General features: G+C 38.8%; 1 protein-coding gene across 1 annotated transcript in view; it reads right to left on the bottom strand.

Moving 5' to 3' along the window:
* dnah9 (dynein, axonemal, heavy chain 9) overlaps positions 1 to 20,847 on the bottom strand; it is a 119,544-nt gene that overhangs the window by 77,419 nt on the left and 21,278 nt on the right. The window contains exons 29-42 of the mRNA XM_049013154.1: positions 20,142 to 20,299; positions 19,328 to 19,466; positions 18,485 to 18,772; positions 16,046 to 16,256; positions 15,770 to 15,897; positions 15,470 to 15,578; positions 15,194 to 15,341; positions 14,723 to 14,897; positions 13,464 to 13,637; positions 12,415 to 12,622; positions 11,301 to 11,466; positions 9,743 to 9,845; positions 8,842 to 9,081; positions 233 to 394 (exon numbers count right to left, since the gene is read on the bottom strand). Coding sequence (XP_048869111.1) covers positions 233 to 394; positions 8,842 to 9,081; positions 9,743 to 9,845; positions 11,301 to 11,466; positions 12,415 to 12,622; positions 13,464 to 13,637; positions 14,723 to 14,897; positions 15,194 to 15,341; positions 15,470 to 15,578; positions 15,770 to 15,897; positions 16,046 to 16,256; positions 18,485 to 18,772; positions 19,328 to 19,466; positions 20,142 to 20,299 — 2,409 coding nt within the window. The remainder of the gene's footprint in view (positions 1 to 232; positions 395 to 8,841; positions 9,082 to 9,742; positions 9,846 to 11,300; positions 11,467 to 12,414; positions 12,623 to 13,463; positions 13,638 to 14,722; positions 14,898 to 15,193; positions 15,342 to 15,469; positions 15,579 to 15,769; positions 15,898 to 16,045; positions 16,257 to 18,484; positions 18,773 to 19,327; positions 19,467 to 20,141; positions 20,300 to 20,847) is intronic.

Raw genomic sequence — 20,847 nt, 5'->3', positions numbered from 1 at the left:
TTTCACAAACACCCCGAGAGAGGAACAATATTTATAAAACCATTAAAATGTTTTCCAATTTGCAGGACTAATATCATGGTCCTTACAGGTGTACGTTGATTACCACTCTTTCCTTCAGCTATACTGGTAGGTAAAGTCCCCCGCACAGAACTCCTTTAGTTTAATGAGTTCTATAACTATAAAGGACGGAGAGTATGTGTGTTCTCTTTGTCTGATGTTGTAGAAGTCTCACCTCATAAAACTTTTTCACAGAGTCGAACAGCAACTTATCAAAGGTTCCGAAATCCTTCTCTTCCACCATTTTATCTCTGTAGACTCTGTTAGATTCATGCATGTAAATCTTCACTAAGTCCTGAGGAGTCTTCAGACACTCACTTGACGAGAATAGAATGCCCTAGGAAAGAACACACACTAACTAACATGTTTTAGCCAAGTAATACATCCATTAATCCATCCATCCAGCTTCCCAATGCTCAATCTTGTCGCAGGGGGCCTGGAGCCTATACCATACAGCACATGGTACAACATCCATTGCAGGGAAGTTAAATAATATAATCCTTCTTAAATCTAGTATATCTTGTAATTGTAAAGGTGAGAGCTATATATTTTACAACTGCCTGAACTCCTAACATCACATAGGCATAATGACAGATTAAAGAGTGGAATACATCATTAACATATAATTTTTGTGGTATTATAGAGCTATCATAGAGGTAATGGATTTTCCAAACTATAATAAATAATTGTATTCTATGCATTTATTTAATAATCATCCTCTTGAACTGTGTAATAGGGCTGCATGATATATCGTTTCAATATATATATATATATATATATATATACATACAGTATATATATCTGACAGACACTACTATTAGATGACAAGAATTTATATTTGGCTACAGTTTATTTCAGCTAATTCTATCTCCTTTTTTTGTTTCATAAACAACGCAATATTACTCATGGAAATTCCATATATTGCGATGTGTTACTGTTCAACTCTACTCTATAGCCCACTCTCATACAATACCCTAATCTTTGTCTGTGACAATGCAGTGTGTATAAGACTGTAAAGTGCAATATTAACTGGATGGTACTATATGGTGCAGAGCTCATGCTATTTTAAATAGATACATGTCTTTTGTTCCCACATATCCCTATTATGCTGCTATATTTGATTTAATATCATGACTTTAAAATTTTTTTGTGTTGTTGCTGTGATTGTTTGTTGAGTTTACACCAATCAAGAGTAGCACTTTTTAAATTTCATTTTATGTTGTGCAATGATAATGTGTGAAAGCTATCCTATTCTACCCTATTGGAAAAATCGGAAAACTCACAGGCTTTGACTGGAAATGCTACACATGGTAATAAAATGGTTGCACTTCCCACAAATTGAAAGACGACATAACAAAGACATAAATTATGCATGATGATATAATCATAATCATCTTTAGCATCATAAATAAATTATACATTTCAAATAACTGAGCATTAACTTAAGAGAGATAAATCCCAAAGACCTTGAAGACTTTTAATTTGAACCATCCATCCATCTTCCAACCACATATTTTGGACATGGTCAAAGGAAGATCCATCTCAGGCATTATGGGGGACAAGGCAAGAGCGCAGATATACACACAATCCTCGGGTAGTTAAGAAAAGTCAATTAAGCTAATGTCTTTGGGGTGTGCGAGGAAAGATAGAGAGATGACAGAATTCAAACCGCCAACCAACAAGGAATGAAGCAACAAATTACCCACGGAGCGTACTAACCCAAATCTGAAACAGTGATACAAGAAACAGAAAATCAAACATACCACTATCAACACGTAAAGGATGAACACTAATTCATTCATATAATTCTGAACTGCAGCCAAGTACTTCAGTACTATGGACCATATATATTACTACTAATGTCAGCAATAATCATCTACTGTATCCATGCATTATCCATAAAACACTTATCCTGTACAAGGTGACAGTGAGCCTGAGACTCATCTCTGGAAACACAGGGCACAAGGGATGCCAGTCCACAGAAGGGCACACACAGCTTAGAGAAAGTGAAAATGCTTCTGGGTTGTGGAAGAAAAGCCACACAGAAAAGGGGAGAACATGCAAACTCCACAAATAGACAGTTTAGGGGCAAGATTTTAGCCTACAGCCATGTAGATGTAAAGCCATAGAGCTACTAACTGACCCATAATGTCACCCTTTAAAATGTAGTTGGCAAGTTCTCCACACAGAAAGATAAATATATGGTGCAGATCCTTTAGGTATTGACAAGTAAGAAGACTGTAGAGTCAATTCCAAACCACAGGAATTCAATGTGGCCTTCAGTTGTTGTAATTTGGAGCTTGTGTCTGGTAGCACTGTTTGTTTTCCAATATCTTTTAATGACTTATATCTGAATCATGTTTCTCACGAAGCCTCACAGAGGCTTCTAATGACGCTTCACATTACAACGATGGCAACACTGAAATACTGAAGGCATTTGAGCAGCTGGACCATGATGCATGTTAAAAATACAATAGTGCGAATAAAAATGCAATATGTCACTGCAATATGTACTTAAGATGTATGGACAATGAATTATAACACAATTATTCTGTAATGCTTTCTTTTTCGTCCCTGTGATATATTGCAGAGGAAACACAGAAATGTGGTTCTGTTGCTTGTGACTGGAAATTCTTGATGACCCTTATAGTCAAGGGACATACTGAATGCTTAAAGGATAACAGTCCCAAAGCATTTAAAACATGACTGTTCTGCAGAGTACTATGGCAACAACATAATCAGCATCTCCGTGCCAACAATTCCTCATTGCTAACAATACAGTCCCTTAGCTGTTTTCCCCTGCAAGAATCACCGGTAATATGGGCAGATCTATCTTTTAAGCATCACAATGAGGAACAGCATACTAGCACAACTGCTCTGAGGGATCGAGATAGAGAGCCAGGTGTCAAAGAGATGAGACCTGAATGAAAAGTCTGCCCACATCCCCATTAACAGGAAGAACATACCCATGGTGCTTCATTAACCCAGGAATGCTGTAATAGGCAATCATATAGCATGTCTGATCATTTCAAATGCTGCTGCAATTACACCCATCAGTAGGGGATTACATTAATTACAATTGGATGGCACTTGTCCTGTCGCATCTGAGCTGTCATGTTCCATTGCAGACCTCGTCTTTTCAAGAGACAAGGGTGCACAAAACCCTGCCCAGTTCATTCTGACAAATAAATAATCTGTCCAAAGTCTTGGAAATAGAGAGCTGCGTGAACTTACATGAAACCACAATCTACCCACTGAACTACACAGTATATGGTCATTCACAATATATTACAGTCGAAAGAGTTGTGATGCCTTTATCCAAAAGTTAAAAAGCTTGTAATAATAATAATAATAATAATAATAATAATTTTCTTCTACTTCATATTATTATTATTATTAGAGTTTGGAGGGAAAATATCCTTAAGAACTTTGCAGGTCGTTTTTGTTCCAAATATTTATCAGTGTGCCTTAACAATGATTTAATGTCCATGTTATATAAATGAACAGTTATTTATTTGGTCCTCTCCAGGCTCTTACCGTTATACATTATTAATTTCCTAATCAATCTGACAGCAACACGGCCTTCACTGCAAAGAAGACGAATAAATAATTATGCAATGGCTTCATTTAGCAATTAAAAAAAAAAAAAACCTTATTACAAAATGAACAATTACAAAGCAATCGATCTAAGGACGAAGCCTACGGCTCATGATGTCTGACTTCAGCAGGATCAGGATGCCATTCGCTCTGGAGTCAAAACAAAAGTCCTGCAAATAATATTAATCTAATATACTGCATACAACAGAAGTAGACAATAAGCTGGAGAAATTATTCTATATAAATTTGTTTTACTCTGACATATAATAGGCCTCTTAATAAACATTTCTTATATGCCTGAAACATACTTTTCACTAGAAGAACATTTAGGAAATTAATCCTGCAGAAATGAAGCATGTGGTAACTAATTATTTTTGAATATTTTCTGAAGAATGACCCCAATGTAACCACTAAAGTTCACTACTCAAAAAACAAAGACGAGTTTGCGATAAAAAGTAAAAATTGTGAACTCAAAAAATATTTATATATATGAAATGTCCTATATTTACAGCCTTCAAAATGCTAAATCGATGAAATGCATTCTCCAAGACCATTAATGGTGTCCCTGAGAAAAATAGCCAGTACCACTACTCATATGCTAGGAAAATCAGGTCATTACTATCCTGTGTACTAATGGAAACTAACAGCGTAAGTAACAATATATCTGAGGCTAAGTTCCCTCTCAGAGGTCTAAACCCGTCATTGACGCATTGCAATGATTACACAGTAGCAAAACCATGAAATGAAGGTAGCAAGAATGAGTTCTATTTCATCCCCAACACAATGGATTGCCAGGTTTTTGTGAGCAAATGGGAATGGTAATACAAGTAAATGAGCCAGACGCCCCCCCCCCACCCTTGCTCCCATTCAGAAAGGATCCTGTGCAATGGAACAGATGCCATGCCCCACCCGTCACAAGCTTTATGCAAATCCAAGCTGTCATTTTAGGTTTATCAGAAGGGCGACCTGATAAATCACAATAGAGGGCGCAATGCAAAAAGTGTACTTTGAAATTCAATGTTAAATGGGGCAAGTAATTGGTGTGATTGCAGATTATAACAGTAAGCTTTGAATACTGTGGCTGACATTTTGAGTACACAAAGTGTCAAAAGTCGAAATAGATGGTCCAGTTTATACCCGTTCAGGTGAGCTATAACGCTTAAAGTAACTGTAAGTAACTGTAACTGTAAGTCACATAGGTGTCACAGATAGAGCATTGATACTTTATTTATCGCTGTGTTTGCTACACTGCACTGCCGATTTATTTAGCACATACGATGTAGTCATGCAAAGTGCTCCACACACTCACTTTTAAGTCAAATACATGAAATAATAGGTATATACCGAAATTTAATTTCCATATTATCAAAAGAAACAGATATATAAATGTCTTCACTGCAAACTGGGATTGGCTAACTCTGCTGTCTTAATTCATAGCTAAATTAACAGGATTGTTAAAAATGATTTACTTTATTCTGCGCAGCCTATAAAAAAAGAAAAAAATACTGTCAGTATGCCTAAAAGATGTTTGTGTGGTAAACATACGTCTTAAAGTATCAAGGTAATATGTAAAAAAATATTGGAATATTGTGCGTAAATGACTATACGATTAAACATCCATCCATCCATTGTTGCAGTGCATGCAAACTATTGTAGGATGCACAGGGCACATGGCGAAAGCTACTGTGGTTGAGGTATCCATATACCTCAGAGACCATACACTTAACTTAAAGTAACAGCATGATTTTATGATTTTGGAGTACAGACTGAATATGGGGCATCAGAGAAGGAAGTCTACCCAGAGAGAGCATGAAGACTCTAATGAACTGCACATTACGCACACACACACACACACACTCCATAATTGCATTAATTATCTAGGAGTAGAAAGGCTGATAATGCAACTACATTTGATGGCCAGTATGATGCCTCCAAAAGGTCCCCTGTGGAGGGACTGGGGAAAAAAGGACTTTCTTTTGTGGCTATTCTGTGACCTTGACTTTCAATGACACACAATCTGATGATAAGAAACCCTTTGCTAAATGCCAGGGCTACAAAGTAGTCTTTGTGTGCTCTTTCTGTCTTTTTGGTCTATCTTTAACTTCAAAAAGAGCAGTACATGCAGCCTATTAAGGGCCCCAAAACCATATGGCATCTAAGATTAATTTGATTTAATTATGTTAGGACAAGCCAGATTTTGGTTTTTAGAGAAGGTGATGAGCTAGTAGAGACAAAGCAGGATCCTTTCTGGTTTGAGATGCTTTAAAAGCTGCTAACTACATTTCAATTTCAAAAAAGAATAATATTGCTGCTTTTTCTCCACCGTACACACACACACGCACACACACCTACACACACACACACACACACACACACACACACACACACACAGACTTGTAATTATATCTTTGTGGGGACTCTCCATTCATTGGAGAAAACAATGGGGAAAACACTAATCCCAACATGGCGACCTTAACCCCTACCCAGCCCTAACCTTAACCATAAATAACCAAACAAAATACGAGACTTCTGGCCTTTTTAGTATTTTGATTGCATTCACAGATCTTTGTGGGGGCCTGAAAAACGATTCCCATAATCTCAAAATAACAGGTTTTTTATTACATTGTGGGGAACATTTGGTTCCCACAACATAATATAAACATATATATATATACACACACACACACACACACTGGGTATGTAAATGATTCGATTTGCAAGGAGATGGCAGATCTAGTCACCAGACACAGAGGATGCCTTATAGATGCATTAGACAGCATTACCAGCATTTGATGGAGGTTTATAGGAGGCGCACTGTGGGTTTGGATGTGGCCAAGGAAGTGATAACGTGGCACTTTTACGTGACTCTCTATTCTGCCTACATTCATTTTTGAAACAGGTGAAAATGGGCAGGTTCTCAAAAGGCACCAAGCAAGAACCAGCCCAGCACCAGCACAGGCCCTGTATTGGTGGAAACGAGGCATATGTGACGGTTTTTAGATACACCTGTAAGGCGGAGTGATACAGCTGATGTGAGACGTCCGAGTGCAGTGATACTCTGACAACCACACTCAAGGAATGTCTCTTGTCCAATCAAATTTCTTGATCCAAACTAACTGACTGACTGTTGTGTGTGTGTGTGTGTATATATATATATTGTGAGAACTCTACCAGTGTACCTTATTTATGCTTTGTGACCACGAGTTAACATGGGCTGCAGGGCATTAGAAGGACAGACAGTTTATGTAGTTGTACACGATACAGTATTTTTCTTTTCTTTGCTATATCATGTCTTCAGAATTAGGCTAAAATGGTAGAATCCATTTAATCTGAGAGCAAACAATACTTTACAGTACTGTATAATAATGTACAATGTACTTTATTATTACATCATTTAATGCTGATAATGCTGGTAATGTGCGCGATTTATCAATTAAACTTTACCATATGTATGTACACAAATATCACATACAGTGATATACAGTGATACTGATACAGTACAGTGCATGGGAATAAGATCAGAGTGACCCCAGATATAGTACAGTATGGTACAACGCCGATTACACCCTGGGTGACTCAGCATTATAAACACAGCATCATAAAAGTGATGTTATGTATTTTGTTCTTCCTTCCTGCATGGTGCCTTGAGATGCTTGTAAATGTGCTGTATAAATTAAATTTTTTTACTTATTTATCTAAACTTTAAAACCAAATTTAAATTTAAAAAACATTAAAATAATCCTTCACAAATGTTATAAAAACTTTTTAATGGCTTAAATTTGTCATATAATAATAAGTTCGCTTGTAATCTTTAAAGTCAGAAGTTGTACAGTATATCCAGATTGGAGATGCCTAGATAACTACTTTACAGGATATACTGTACAAATCGTTGGGAAGTTTTAGTCTTCAAAATGTTTCTTGCGGAAAAAGAAGGAAAATGCTAATTAAGCTCGATAAAATACGATAAAAAAAAAAAAAACAAACAGGTCTGTAGTTGCCCTGAGAATGTTTAAACTTTTAACTTCTCATCCAAGTAGATGAAAGGAAAGAGGGATGTATGGTTACACTGAGGAGGCCCTTCCTTCCATTAACTTTCCCCAGGCAACCAAAGCTCAAGCAGAATCAGCAAAGCAGAACTAAGTCTAACACTTCAAAGATCTCTCAGCTGTGCCAGAGACTCACCACCTAATTCCACTTTCTCATATATACTCCAGACAGCTAAACAAAGGCAGCTCCAAAGGCTGCTTCCTGTATGATGCCCGACGCCCATATCAGCTGAAAATGGAGTTTAGTTTCAGAAGCTTGTGTTACCATTGCTGCTATTATTGTTTAGCATACTGGGATGCACTGACATGCCACTGCACAAAGAAACAGAGAACGTAAAAACATTTTAACTGACCCAACAAAATTCACACCTGCCAGTTTAAATAAACTGGCTAAATGGTACATGTTCATATGATATTTAACAGCCTATAATGGTCAGTTATAACTTCCTAATAAAATCGCATTAGTGCTTCTATAAAATTTCATTCCACGTCATACGTGGGCTATGTGCGTAGTACCACAGTCACAACTGTAATAAATAATAATAATTTTACTTTAAAAATTTACTTGTGAAAATCAAGGGGAAAAGAACTGGAGGATATACTAAATTATTAAACGCAGTCTTATATATTAAGTCTTATTGAGTACATTGAGTGGGGGCGGCATGGTGGTGCAGTGGTTAGCACTGTTGCCTCACACCTCTGGGACCCGGGTTTGGTCTCCGCCTCGGTTACATGTGTGCGGAATTTGCATGTTCCCCCCATGTCGTCATGGGATTTCCTCCGGGTACTCTGGTTTCCCCCCACAGTCCAAAAACATGCTGAGGCTAATTGGAGTTACTGAAGTTTCCCGTAGGAGTGAATGGTGTGTGAGTGTGCCCTGTGGTGGGCTGACCCCCCGTCCTGGGTTGTTCCCTGCCTCATGCCCATAGCTTCCGGGATAGACTCCGGACCCCCCGTGACCCAGAAGGATAAGCGATTTAGAAAATGGATGGAGTATATCATTTTTTACTCTACTAAATAGATAATCCATTGAACTGAGTAAGAATTAACAAAACTAAACTTTGTTAAACTGAAAGGTTGAAAAAAAATAAAAATAAGGGACTGACGATGATAGTGATGATCAGAAAAAACAGGGTTGTACCTGGAATACGTTGGAAAGGTCCCGGAGGTTAAAAACGTAATGGAACTTGATTGCAGTGGGCAGGAAGGTGGCAGCCACTCTCTGGTGCACAGCTAGTGCCAGCTGGATGAGCTGGGGGCCGCTCTTCTGCAGAGTCGCCCCAAAGCCTTCACCTCGCAGATGCTGGCTCAGGATGCTGCTGTAGATGGTGGTCAGGGCATCAGCCCCGGGGTTGGAAAGCGCAAACACGCAGAAGTGCCGCTGCAAAAGCAACCGACACTCAGACTCAGTCACTGCCTGACTCTGTACAGCTCAGGGACGGATTACGAACTGGGCCAGCGGGGCCGCTGCCCAGGGGCCCTTGGGGTGCAGGGGGCCCGTGGGGCCCCTAGCCCAAAACAATTTGCAACGCTTATCAACAATGTATTTTCGTTTGTCTATTTTAGAGGGCCTACATTCTTTGATCCTCTGCCTACAAGGGCCCCTGACCCTATAGGGAGGGCGTTTGGCTGCCAAGGGCCCTTGAATTGTGGTGGTTGTGGTGGTGGTGGTGGTGCTGGTGGTGGTGGTGGTGGTGGTGCTGGTGGTGGGGGGGGGGGGGGGCCCTCGCGAACGTTTTGCCCGGGGGCCCACACAACCCATAATCCGTCCCTGGTACAGCTCAGTCCTGCTCTTTCACAAAGGTAAATTACATTAATTTCTATGTCAATGTCATTACATACTGCATTTTCTCAAATTAATATGAAACTGTTATTTTCCAGTGAGATTACAAATCATTCCAAAACGGCAGCATTCTTCCTCTTAATTTATTGTATATCTCTGCAGGTTAAATGCATATGTTTGTGAGTAAGAGTGAATGAACTCAATCTGAGTCAGGAGTAGCTTTACATGCCAGTGTAAATGGAGAGGAAGCTGTGGTTACCTGCAGCCGTGGGTTGATGGTAAAACTGCCTGCAGTGGGATTCATGCAGGACACATACTGCACATTGTGAATCTCCTTCAGCAACAGCTTGTTCCTGTCATACCTGGGGGGGGAGGGGGGGGGAATACAGTACTCTGTCATTCCTCGCAACAACAGACACCAAACTTTTTCAGCTGGGAAAAAGGCTCAGGACATTCTTCCAGGAGATGCAGCTCAGCCCTCCCTCCAGCTGTTGCGATCCGAGGCAGACTACCTCTCATCTGTTTACGTCGTATGTTTATAAGGGAATGGCTAAACTTGCTCAAATCAGGAAGTTGTTTAATTGGTCTGCATCTAGACATAAAGTTACGAAGGTGTAAGAGCAAGAAGCTTTGGTCACTGAACACGAGTGTTAACACTTATTAGCTGTCATGCAAAAAACAAATTATATTGTTCCAGGAGTTTTACCAAATGGCTTCTTCTTTCTACTTCTCCCATGATAAATATTTTCTGATTTGCACAATGCAAGATCAATCTATTGTCACCCCCCAATAAATCTGATATTTCACTGGCCACAATGCATCAAATGCCACTATTGTGAATATTCAGCATTGCTTTGTGTATCAGTCAGCTTTGTGGAAAAAATTGCCATCTCGATGCATGCATTTTCAATCATGCACTGTTTTTCCCTTGCAGTGTCAGTCTGTTATTTACGAATCATGTCATTCTTGCTCCTCCTTACTGACAAAACTGCTCAATAGTCAGTAGAATACAATGGTTCACCATTGCCCTATTAAGTATTACAGCTGGTGCACCCCAGGGAAAGGAACAAATTAAAAACAACACAGGGACAGAAACAAGCAAAATAAACCACTCTATAGCTATTCTGAGTTGTACTTAAATTGTATTTAAATTGTAACAATTCATCCACTGAAATAGCTGCAATACAAACAATGCTGCAGCAGTAAAAGCACAAATATGGGATGATTCATTCTTGTATTAATGTATCTTAATGTATATATCGTGTCTTAATGTATATGCTAATACTCCTCCATTACGAAGGCCATGTACTGTAGTAAGAAATGAATTATTTTTAACTTACTATAAATTCCTTTATGTGTTTCTGCATGTGGTTAGGAAAGTCATTTTATATCTGTAAGATATATATGATTTTTTAATTTTTTACCTGAAATAGTACAATTCAACAATACTTGGATGCATCCTATTTTGTTTTGTTTCAGTAGATTGTTGGAAAAAAAAGACTCACCTATAATCCAAAAGCAGAGGCTAGATAAAACTGCCAGTATGCTTTTAAAGAGAACCATGACAATACACTGTATTTTTATAAATATAAAAGCCAGACTCCTCATATTGCACGTTTGTTCACCAATTACACATTTGCATGATAATTTTTGAATGCCTGAAATGTTTATAGGTACTGCAAAGCACGATTTACACCAGAAACATAATTATATCTGATAGATACATCTAAATTAATAAGGGCGAGTGTGTTCATTTCCAAATTTGCCCCGCAGGTCCAAAATGTGTGGTAACTTCTCCAGGGTGCATAAATACGCACCAGTGGCTGTAGTCCATGTGCTGACGGATAAGCGTGTGTGGCTGCACGGTTCCATAAGCATCCACCTCCGGCATGTTCATGTCATCGATGAAGTAGATCAGCCTCTTGCTGCCAGGAGGGCCGTAGTTCCTGCCAGCTTTCTTCTCCAATGGCTTTTCCAAAATGGCTGAAGATGGATATCAGAGTCATCATGCATGGAGCGCAGCTTTCCAGGCATCCATGGTGATGGAGAGAAAAATGAGAAGAGATTCTCCCTGATAACTACTGTTGAGCTGGGCCTATCTGGAATACTGAAAAGGTGCTGGCTTATACTGTATCACTATAATGTTCGAAATTTTATTTTGACAGTGTGTTTGTGTGTGTGTGTGTGTGGGGGGGGCAGTCCAGGTATACATTATATTGTGGGGACCCAATGTGATTAAAAACCTGTTATTTTGATGTCCTCACAAAGGAAAACACAATTTTATGCAAATCATCAAAATAAATAAATAAATAAAATACAAAACTAAAAATACCAAAAGTACTTTATTTTCTTATTTTCTTTGGTTACTTATGGTTAAGGTCGTCACATTGGGATTAGGGTTGGAGGAATGGAGAGTCCTCACAAAGATACAGTATATGGATGTGTGTGTGTGTGTGTGTGTGTGTGTGTGTGTGTGTGTGTGTGTGCGCACGCGCGCGTGCATAAATATTTTTCTGTGGTAGCTCAGAAAATTCTACGATGGATTATTTTTTTTCAGGGCCATTTCATATTCATTTTATTATACAGTGTACTGCTTCATGGCTCAAATTTGTGCTACATTCTACACACTACTTAATATTTTGCAGCAAAATTGTATTTAAAATACTTCATTAAGAGGTTTGACTTCCAGAATAAAATGGTTTTTGTTCCGCCTACATTAGCTTAATCTCAGTATAGCCAAGGCAATTAAAAAAGGGCTTAACAATGATTGAATTGCAAACATAATGCTCAGCTGCTAGGAGCATAACAATGAAACCCTTCCAGTAAACCATTCTTATACTGTGTAACTATTAGAAAGACACCAGGGCTGTTTAGCTATACAAAAAAAAAAAAAAACCCAAAATAAATAAGAAATATTTATTCCAAACGTACCCTGAAGCATGGCTGACGTTGTGTAGTAGTTAAAGGGAACATTCTTGATGATGTACTTCTCAGAATCTAGGGAACCCAGTTTATCACCAACCAAAACTGATTTTCCAGTGCCTGCATTCCCCACAAGCATGACCGGCCTCCTCCTCTCAAGCAGCCTGTCCATGAAGTATCGAATCCGAATGGTCTCAGTTGTGTGCACCAAGCACGCCTGTGACAAGTAAACAATGCCGCTTGCTACATGTCAGGGAATGACTTCTCACATTTCACAAGTAACCTCCCAAAAGGATCTAAAAATTTAAACTTTAGATCAACTTCAGTGAACAACTCTTCATTCCTGCGATATTCCACCAGATGCCACTTAATAACAGGGTAATTCCATATCAAATCAACAGATTATAGAAAATATTCCCGACTGACCCGCTTGGATTTCCTTCAATACTTCATGCAAATAATGTCAGTGTACCCAACAACTATTGTATAACATTTTTGGTGTGAATCTTTTTTAGCTTCTGAGATATGGAGGCTTTAAAAGGGCTTCATAATAAACAAATGGTCCCATAAACCTGTTTCCAGAATGTCTACTTGTAAGAAAACATTGTGTGTTTTATACCTTAATAAATATAATTTGGTTCAATTTTGTCCATTTACTAAGTAAAACATGTTCTTTCCAGTGGGACGATCGTTTTTATGGCCGACAATATGGACTTTTTTGTTGTGTTTAATGGCTTATAAATCAGAAATTAAGACTTCTTCCAGAAATGAACTAACTGCTAAGAAAGCACTACAACATGCGTATTATATATAAAAATTTAAAAGATTTGATGTGGTTTAACGTGAAGTTATAGTGGGCAAAATTTGCTCCAAAGAATTTTATTTATGCAATATACAGCACGCAGTTTAACTTTGAAAACATGCAACTGTGGGTGAAGTTAATTCCATTAAATTGTCAACACATATATATATATTAGAAATTTGTGTTTTATGCCTCAAAATTTTAATATATTAAAAAACATGTCATGCTAACAGATTAAAGTTGAAATATAACAAACCTGGAGAGGAACGCCAGCATCAAATTCAAATGTAGGAATCATTTTTGACCATGGTTCAAATTTCTTTGTCTCAGGGTCAATATAGTAGTCAAAGACAGTTCCTTGGGAAGGGAATTTGATGGTCTTGAATTCAGTAACCCACCATTTACTGAATTCCACTCTGTAATCAAGCAGCTGTCAAGAAAATAAAACAACATATTAGAAAATATAATTTATGAATACAGATTAATAATGCTAATGTAAAGCTGACAGGTCAAGCACAGAGGAATAATTTTTTTCAGAGAAATATCTACATGTAGGGGAAACTGTGTTCAATCCATGTTTAATACAAGATATAGATATTCTAAACAAGAATGACGGGAATCTTGGTTTATTTACTTGATAAAGTAATGGCAATAGCTAGGCAATTGACAAACTGTGCCATATTTAATCCAAGGGGTTTTTTAATGGTGGAGAATTCCAGAGCATTGCTCATAATGCTAAGTGATGTCGCTATGCAGTACAATGTCTTGCACACATTCTCATTAACAGAGAGCAAAACAAATCAAGCTCAATCACCTTCATAACTCAGAACGGCATTCCGTAGCATGGCTAAGTGATAAAGCCCACAGAGTGCAGATGCGCCACAAAAACTAACGAATGCTTTTGTAACAGCATGACTTCGTTTGCCTGAGTGACTAATGTATATTAGTGAAGACTGCCGTCTGGCGGCGCCACTTCCTGGCTTCTTCCCATTGTCATAGATGACATACAATAAGGTGAAGCTTTCCTGTGCTATGAATCCCTCATTTGAATATTCTTATGCATGGCTGCCGGGCTGCTGCGACCACTCGACACACACCTACTGCAATCAAGAGGCATGGGGATAATTTAACAGTAGCTACGTAGAAAGAATTCAGCTACTTCAGTTACCAGATTTCAGAATGTTGGGCTTGCTCTAGTGAGAAAGCTCCAGTCAATTATAGTGGTTGCCGTGGTATCTACTGAGCGATATCTCCAGAGTCCAGGATTTAATGGAAAAACCTCTCTTGCTCGTGAAATATCAATGCAGCATTAGCAGTCAAGTGTACCTTTACAATGATCTGTGAAATTCGGAAAATCTTGCCTTCACACAAATGGATAAGCGTTTATAATATTTTCTCTGCTACAGCTCATGTACTGTAATCTAGGACACAATGACGAATTCTTTCCAAAACGATCTCACTCCAAACGTGAAGCATAAATGACTGCTTTCCTACTCCTCATCAAGAGATGCCTACCTGATCCTGGAACATAGCCCCTCCAAATGCCCAAATGGCAGCAAACACAAAGTACAACTCGTACAATTCCTTGGGGCAATCCGGAGGAGTGTGCTCTGGTGTTAGAAGACATTCCAATAGGTAACAAAGCATCTGCACCATGCTTTGCTCAGGAACTGGGATAATCTTCTTAAATCTGCAAATTAAGTCACACATGTAAACAAACAAAGGTGACTATGCTCAGTGGCTGCTTAGTGGATGACAATCATAGTAATCGCAAGCCTGTCCTGATCAATGTTTACCCAGGACACTCACAGCTAATCTCAAATGATGGAAGAAACAGACACCACTTTCATCAAAGAAGCGGAGCATTCAGAGAAATACTGAGCAAATTAATTAGCATGTTCTGCGGTATCAATAGTCGCTTAGCAAGTATTATTTATATGTTTATTTCAATCTTTCTCATTCAGCAACATTGGAGCAGCAAGATACCTTGATCTAAGGGTGTCAAGGCAAACAGGAAGGTATTTATCAAATAAAATGGTCAAGTTGGCTTTCTCTGACTGGATTTCTCGCCTGTCGATCCAGCTGCTGACTGGAGGATTCCAGCCCAGATCTGCAGGGTTTATGTATAGGATACCTGAAAAAAATTAAATAAAATCGGGTTTGAAAATGAAGCCTTTAAGACGTTACACATGGCATGCAATGGTATATAATTATGCGTTGTATGAATATCACCATTAAACATGGAAAAAAAACAAAACTGACCAGCTCGAGACACAGTGGCCGGTGTGGCAGTACGCAGGTGACTAATCTCAAATACCAGCCTCATAGTTGGATTCAGCGGTATTCTTTCATTACTGGCCAGAGTCAGCACCTGTTACAGAGGATCACATATGAGCGGATCTACAAGAACATGGCCAGAGCTCTAACACCTCCATGTGAATAAAGTCTACATACAAAGGTATAATGGATGACTTGCACCATAGTGATTCAAATCAATGCTAAGGCTTTCCTAAAAGCATATGAGTGAACCACCAGGGTATACAGTCAGTGGTCGAGTTTTACCTTGTTATCATCCATAACTGTATTCAAAGACTCAATCCACATTGGGTCAATATCTCCATCCAACACAATCCACTTTGGTCCATTATGACTAATGTTAGCCAGCTCACGCATGATACTGGAAAAAAGCCCTAAAAACGAAACATTTATTAGATATCTTGGACTTTGCTTAAAGTTGTCCCCAACCAATATAACATCACATTTCACAAACGCCGCCAAATGGATCCTAGCCTCTCTGTACACTAACGCATCAGGGACCTAAAAGGCTTAACACCTCACCGTCTTTCCACTCCCGAGTGGAGGGGTTGATAATGCCAAAGAGCTCATCATTGGTGACGGCTTTGGGGTTGAGGTCAGCCCACACGGCTCGGCGCTTCATGTTCTGGTAGGTCTTACTTAGGGATTTCATCACCTGAGACTTTCCTGTCCCAGCACTGCCCACCACAAACACGGAGTGTCTGACGGCAAGAAGTTCCTCCAGCTGCACCACCTGAAAGAACGGTACAGCTCACTGTAAGTCACATGCATTGCTTCAACACAGGATAAGGAAGGTTGTGGAGAAGCTGAGATTAAAAGGGTAACCGCTCAAATATTTTATCCCTTCGTACTTTCTTCTCTTATTTGCTATTTGCATTTACCAATATAACATTAAAAATGCCACTGTAAAATCAGATGGATTTATTGGCTCCTCATCCCAAGAAAGAACACAACTGCTGGTCCAAACAATAGTATATTTCCTCTGTGACCACTAAGTTCAATATACTGCCCCCTGCCTCTTTAATCAATTCTCTTCAGATCATCAAAACCAGCATATACTAGTTGTCTCCTCACTTCCAGTCACAGGTTACACCCACTTCAATACTTTGGTGCTGACTAAATAATCCAACAGTGTTTCTGCTCCTTCACATCTCCAAACAATAGGCAGGGCATACAAGCGACAAGCCTATGTTCTTTCGTGTTTTGGCTACTCTACGTTCTATGTCCTGGCTAGAGCCAACACCTCCTTCTTGTACTGTCAACACAGACACACACAGGATTGTAATTATATCCTTGTGGGATCCCTCCATTCAATCCTATGGAGAAAACCCTAATCCCAACATGACGACCTTAACCCCTACTCAGCCCCAACCTTAACCATAAGTAACCAAACAAAATGTGAGACTTTTGGCATTTTTAGTTTTTTGATTGCATTCTCAGATCTTCGTGGGGGCCGGAAAAATGATCCCCACAACATCAAAATAATAGGTTTTTGTCACATTGTGCGGGGCAATTGGTCCCCTCAATGTAATACAAACCTAAACCACACACACACACACACGCACGCGCACACACACACATATATATGCACGTATGTATACTGTACATGCAATCCCCTTTAGTCTGAAACGCTATAGCCAAAATTCCATATGAAATCCCTCAGCTCTCAAAAACATAATCATAAATAGTTCTGATTGCATTTCCTGAGGAACACTGATTTTTGAAGATCCGGGAACAACTGCATTCACGACTTGTATTTCTTGGGTTAAAATTAGTTCCGGGATTCTTCTAAAGCTTCCTTTAATGTAGAGGAGAATTATTTTTCAGACCATTCTAGCCATTCCTGCACCTGCCATTATCAAATCCTCTGTACAGAATTTGTTTTGCTTTTATATCCACTTAATGTTCCTAATTTGAATCATAAATGACAATTCATTCATGTACAACAATGAATATGACATTTATAATGCTTTGGAGATTATAAAATGCAAGCCGAAAAAATGTTTTAAACATGGTGACACCTTTATCTTTTAGAATAAAAACTGTAAAAGGAAAAAAGAACAGTATTCAGGCTCTGTGTTTAGGCAGCAGAATGTCAAACACCTTTGATGTGATGCTACACAATTAGTCTTCTACATCTATTGAAGTACTTGGAAAACTAGGGGATAAAAAAACAAAATGAATCATTTCCCTCTCACACTGAGGGATCTACCCCACAATGCTGATGGCATGCTCAATCAATGCCATCGACTCAGCTCAGCATCCCGTGCTTCAGAGTGGGTTTAACATTTAAAAAGCCCAGTGGCTGCAGCTTCAAAATGATGCCTATGAATGGCCGCCATTACTGGACAGACATGCATTTTACAAAACAGCTTTCCATTCCCAAATTAGAGAAAACTGGTTGCATGCAACTGAAGCAATTACAGCAGATGAAGCTATTGACCTCCTGTTCCACATGCAGATTGTGGCATGTACATCTCCATTTTTACTCCACTTCAGACAACACGAGGGTTAACAGCCTTCAGGAAGGATGAATATGTTTGTTTGAATACTATTCTGAATTACTTCTTTGACCTTTCCACCTCACCGTAGATTGTACCCATTTCCCATGACTCTAGATTCACATCTCTGATATCTGTAACAACACACTAATGTTTGGAATTAGAACTCAAGATCAGGAAGCTGAAGTGCAATCATAACTCATAGTATATTACTTTGACCATTTCTTCCGAACCTCTTGGAGTTTTGTCCCCATTTGATGGTGATACAATATGTGGTTTATTGCTTTTTGGGGGGGAAATGTGTAGAAAAAAAAAAGTTGGACTAAATGGCAATGAAATATTAATCATCGGAAGTTCTACAGAGTAATTCAGTTATCTGGATGGTTTCTGTCTTTTTTATGAAAAGGTGGGTGTAGGAGTGATTGATTCCATGTACAGGAGTATCTGATTAAAAACGCACCTTTAGAACAAAGTTGTCTTCGGCCTGTAGCTTCAGATCAAGGATAGACTGCCTGACAAACTTCTCAAACTCCAGGTCCCTCTTACGGGGGACATCCAGTGCAGGGAACAGGTCCCCAATGAGGCCCATGAAGACAGGCATGTCATCTGTCACAATCTTCGGAATGTTGAAGTCTCGCAGGGCTCGCATTAGAACCTGATCCTCTGGACGGTCTGGGTCACCCCTTTTCAGTGACCCTGCTACTACCAAGACTGATTTAATGGCTCGCAAACCCCAATCGTAGTGGTCCTGCAGTAAAGTAAGGCATACATAACGTGAAGCAGGAAATGACAGGAAGCATAAATATGGTACATTCACTGCTGTGTTATGCCCCTCCAGTCCTTTCACTCATACACTACATCCTGTCAAACCCAGACGTGAGACCTCATCAGCAACAGCAGTCAAAGGCAATGATTCCTTTTCTAGAATGATGAAGAGAAGTAATACCACTATTGTGGAGTATGCCTGTACAGGCAAATTAATTAGGCGTTGTTTGCTATCGTTTGCAAAATAATGAATTGGAACGTTAAATTCATTCATTTGTAATAACTGGGAAAAAAAACGTACTGTAGTTGTATAACTCATGCCACTTTTTTAAGGTGTTTACCAGTGTTGCCTCAATAGACAAATGGATATTCTTTAATAAAAATTCGTAACTCACAAATACCAAGTGATATTTCATTTCAGATCTAAATCTCATTCATATGTTGCATCACCTTCTGTGAACATTTTATTGTACGGATTGACGCACAATTTATGTACTCTTTAGGATATGTGGTATGCAATCATTAAGGTGTGCCGTACCTGTTTTGAAAGGAGTTCTTTGCAGAGCTGATACAGAGTAATGAACTTTCTGGCCAGAAGCCTGGCTTCAATGAAACCTTCAGCCACCAACATAATCTCACAAATTAGCTCAAAGTCTGGAACCACCATAGCACACGGTCTAGGATGAAATAAAATGTGACTCATACAGAGCTATGTTATAAAAGCGAGGCCTATTCACACAAATAAAAATATGCACAATAAATTAATTAGTACAACAATTTATAATTCACTGTAATCAAAGAACAGTATTTATAACTCGCCCATTTGTCAGGGACATCAAACTTCAGTTCTGCCTGAGTATTATGTTGTAAGTATTATGATTGAGGGTGAAGGGGGGAATGATTTAATTCAGTTAAAGTTTCTATGATTGCGTTAATAATATATTCTCCATTTCTGAATCACCCTTCCACTTTGTAATGAGAACTGCTGTATAAAGTAATTAATTCACTTGTCAGTCAGAATTCTAATCCAATATGGAAAGCAGTAACAAAGCAGAGAAGAGCCAATTTTAGGAAAATATGCAGTATAGTCAAGCAACATGCAGTATTCGATGTATCCGGAATATTTTACTGGACTGTAACGAGTCACGCATGTGGCACCCACGTGTGTATTTTGTGCTGCTATGGGTGGAAAAAGATCCCTTTATGCAACATTCGAATCGATTCCTCTACTAATGAATGAATGTTCACTGCAGACTGGGTTTCCTAGTCCATCTTATTTAAAAGTCATTACAGTGCAACACAAGTGAGCCCAGGGTTTCCACAGATTTGTTCTCATAATGTTTTATGCTTACCGAAAGAGTGCCTTGAGATTCTCTGGCAATTCGGTCCTTCCAGCATACCCAGGATTCATGGTAATAAAGATACCAACAGAGGGAGTCAGGTTCACCTCTTCTCCCATAAAGCTGAACCGTTTCTTCTTATCTCTGACAGCATCTTGAATGCTCTTAACCTGAATAATGTGAATTCAGCCTCAGCTAAAACAATGCTGTTGTCAGCGGACGCGCTGTCATATCACCACAGACATACCGTAAATCACGTTCAAAAATATCTGGAACCCTTAGAGTCTGTAATGTCAGTTTCGACACATTTTCTGAATATAGGACAGTAATAAGGACTACCGCCGAAAACCTTAAGCTGGCTTCAAACTGTATAGCAGTGTTTTATGAGAAATTTAACATTCATAATGTTAAGCAAAATGCCAGAGCATCTGCCACCACATATGTACTTTGTGACTATTTAAGATTTTTTTTTACTGATGCAAAATACGTAGATTACATAACCATATGCTGTTTAAAAATTGAAAAAATATGTTTTCCAGGTAAAAAAAAGACATTACAATACTAATAATAATGCTACTACTTATAATAATAATACTAATACAACACAACAAATTTATACAGAGGTTTTCAAAATCCAAATATGCAAACAACATTCTAGAACAAAGAAGACAGCAAAGGAGTAATTCACACAGAAGCTGAGAGTCCCAACAAGCAGAGG

The sequence above is a fragment of the Brienomyrus brachyistius genome, chromosome 5, assembly GCF_023856365.1.
Source record: "Brienomyrus brachyistius isolate T26 chromosome 5, BBRACH_0.4, whole genome shotgun sequence".
NCBI classification, from domain to species: domain Eukaryota; kingdom Metazoa; phylum Chordata; class Actinopteri; order Osteoglossiformes; family Mormyridae; genus Brienomyrus; species Brienomyrus brachyistius.
This window is presented reverse-complemented; position numbering and strand designations above follow the sequence as displayed.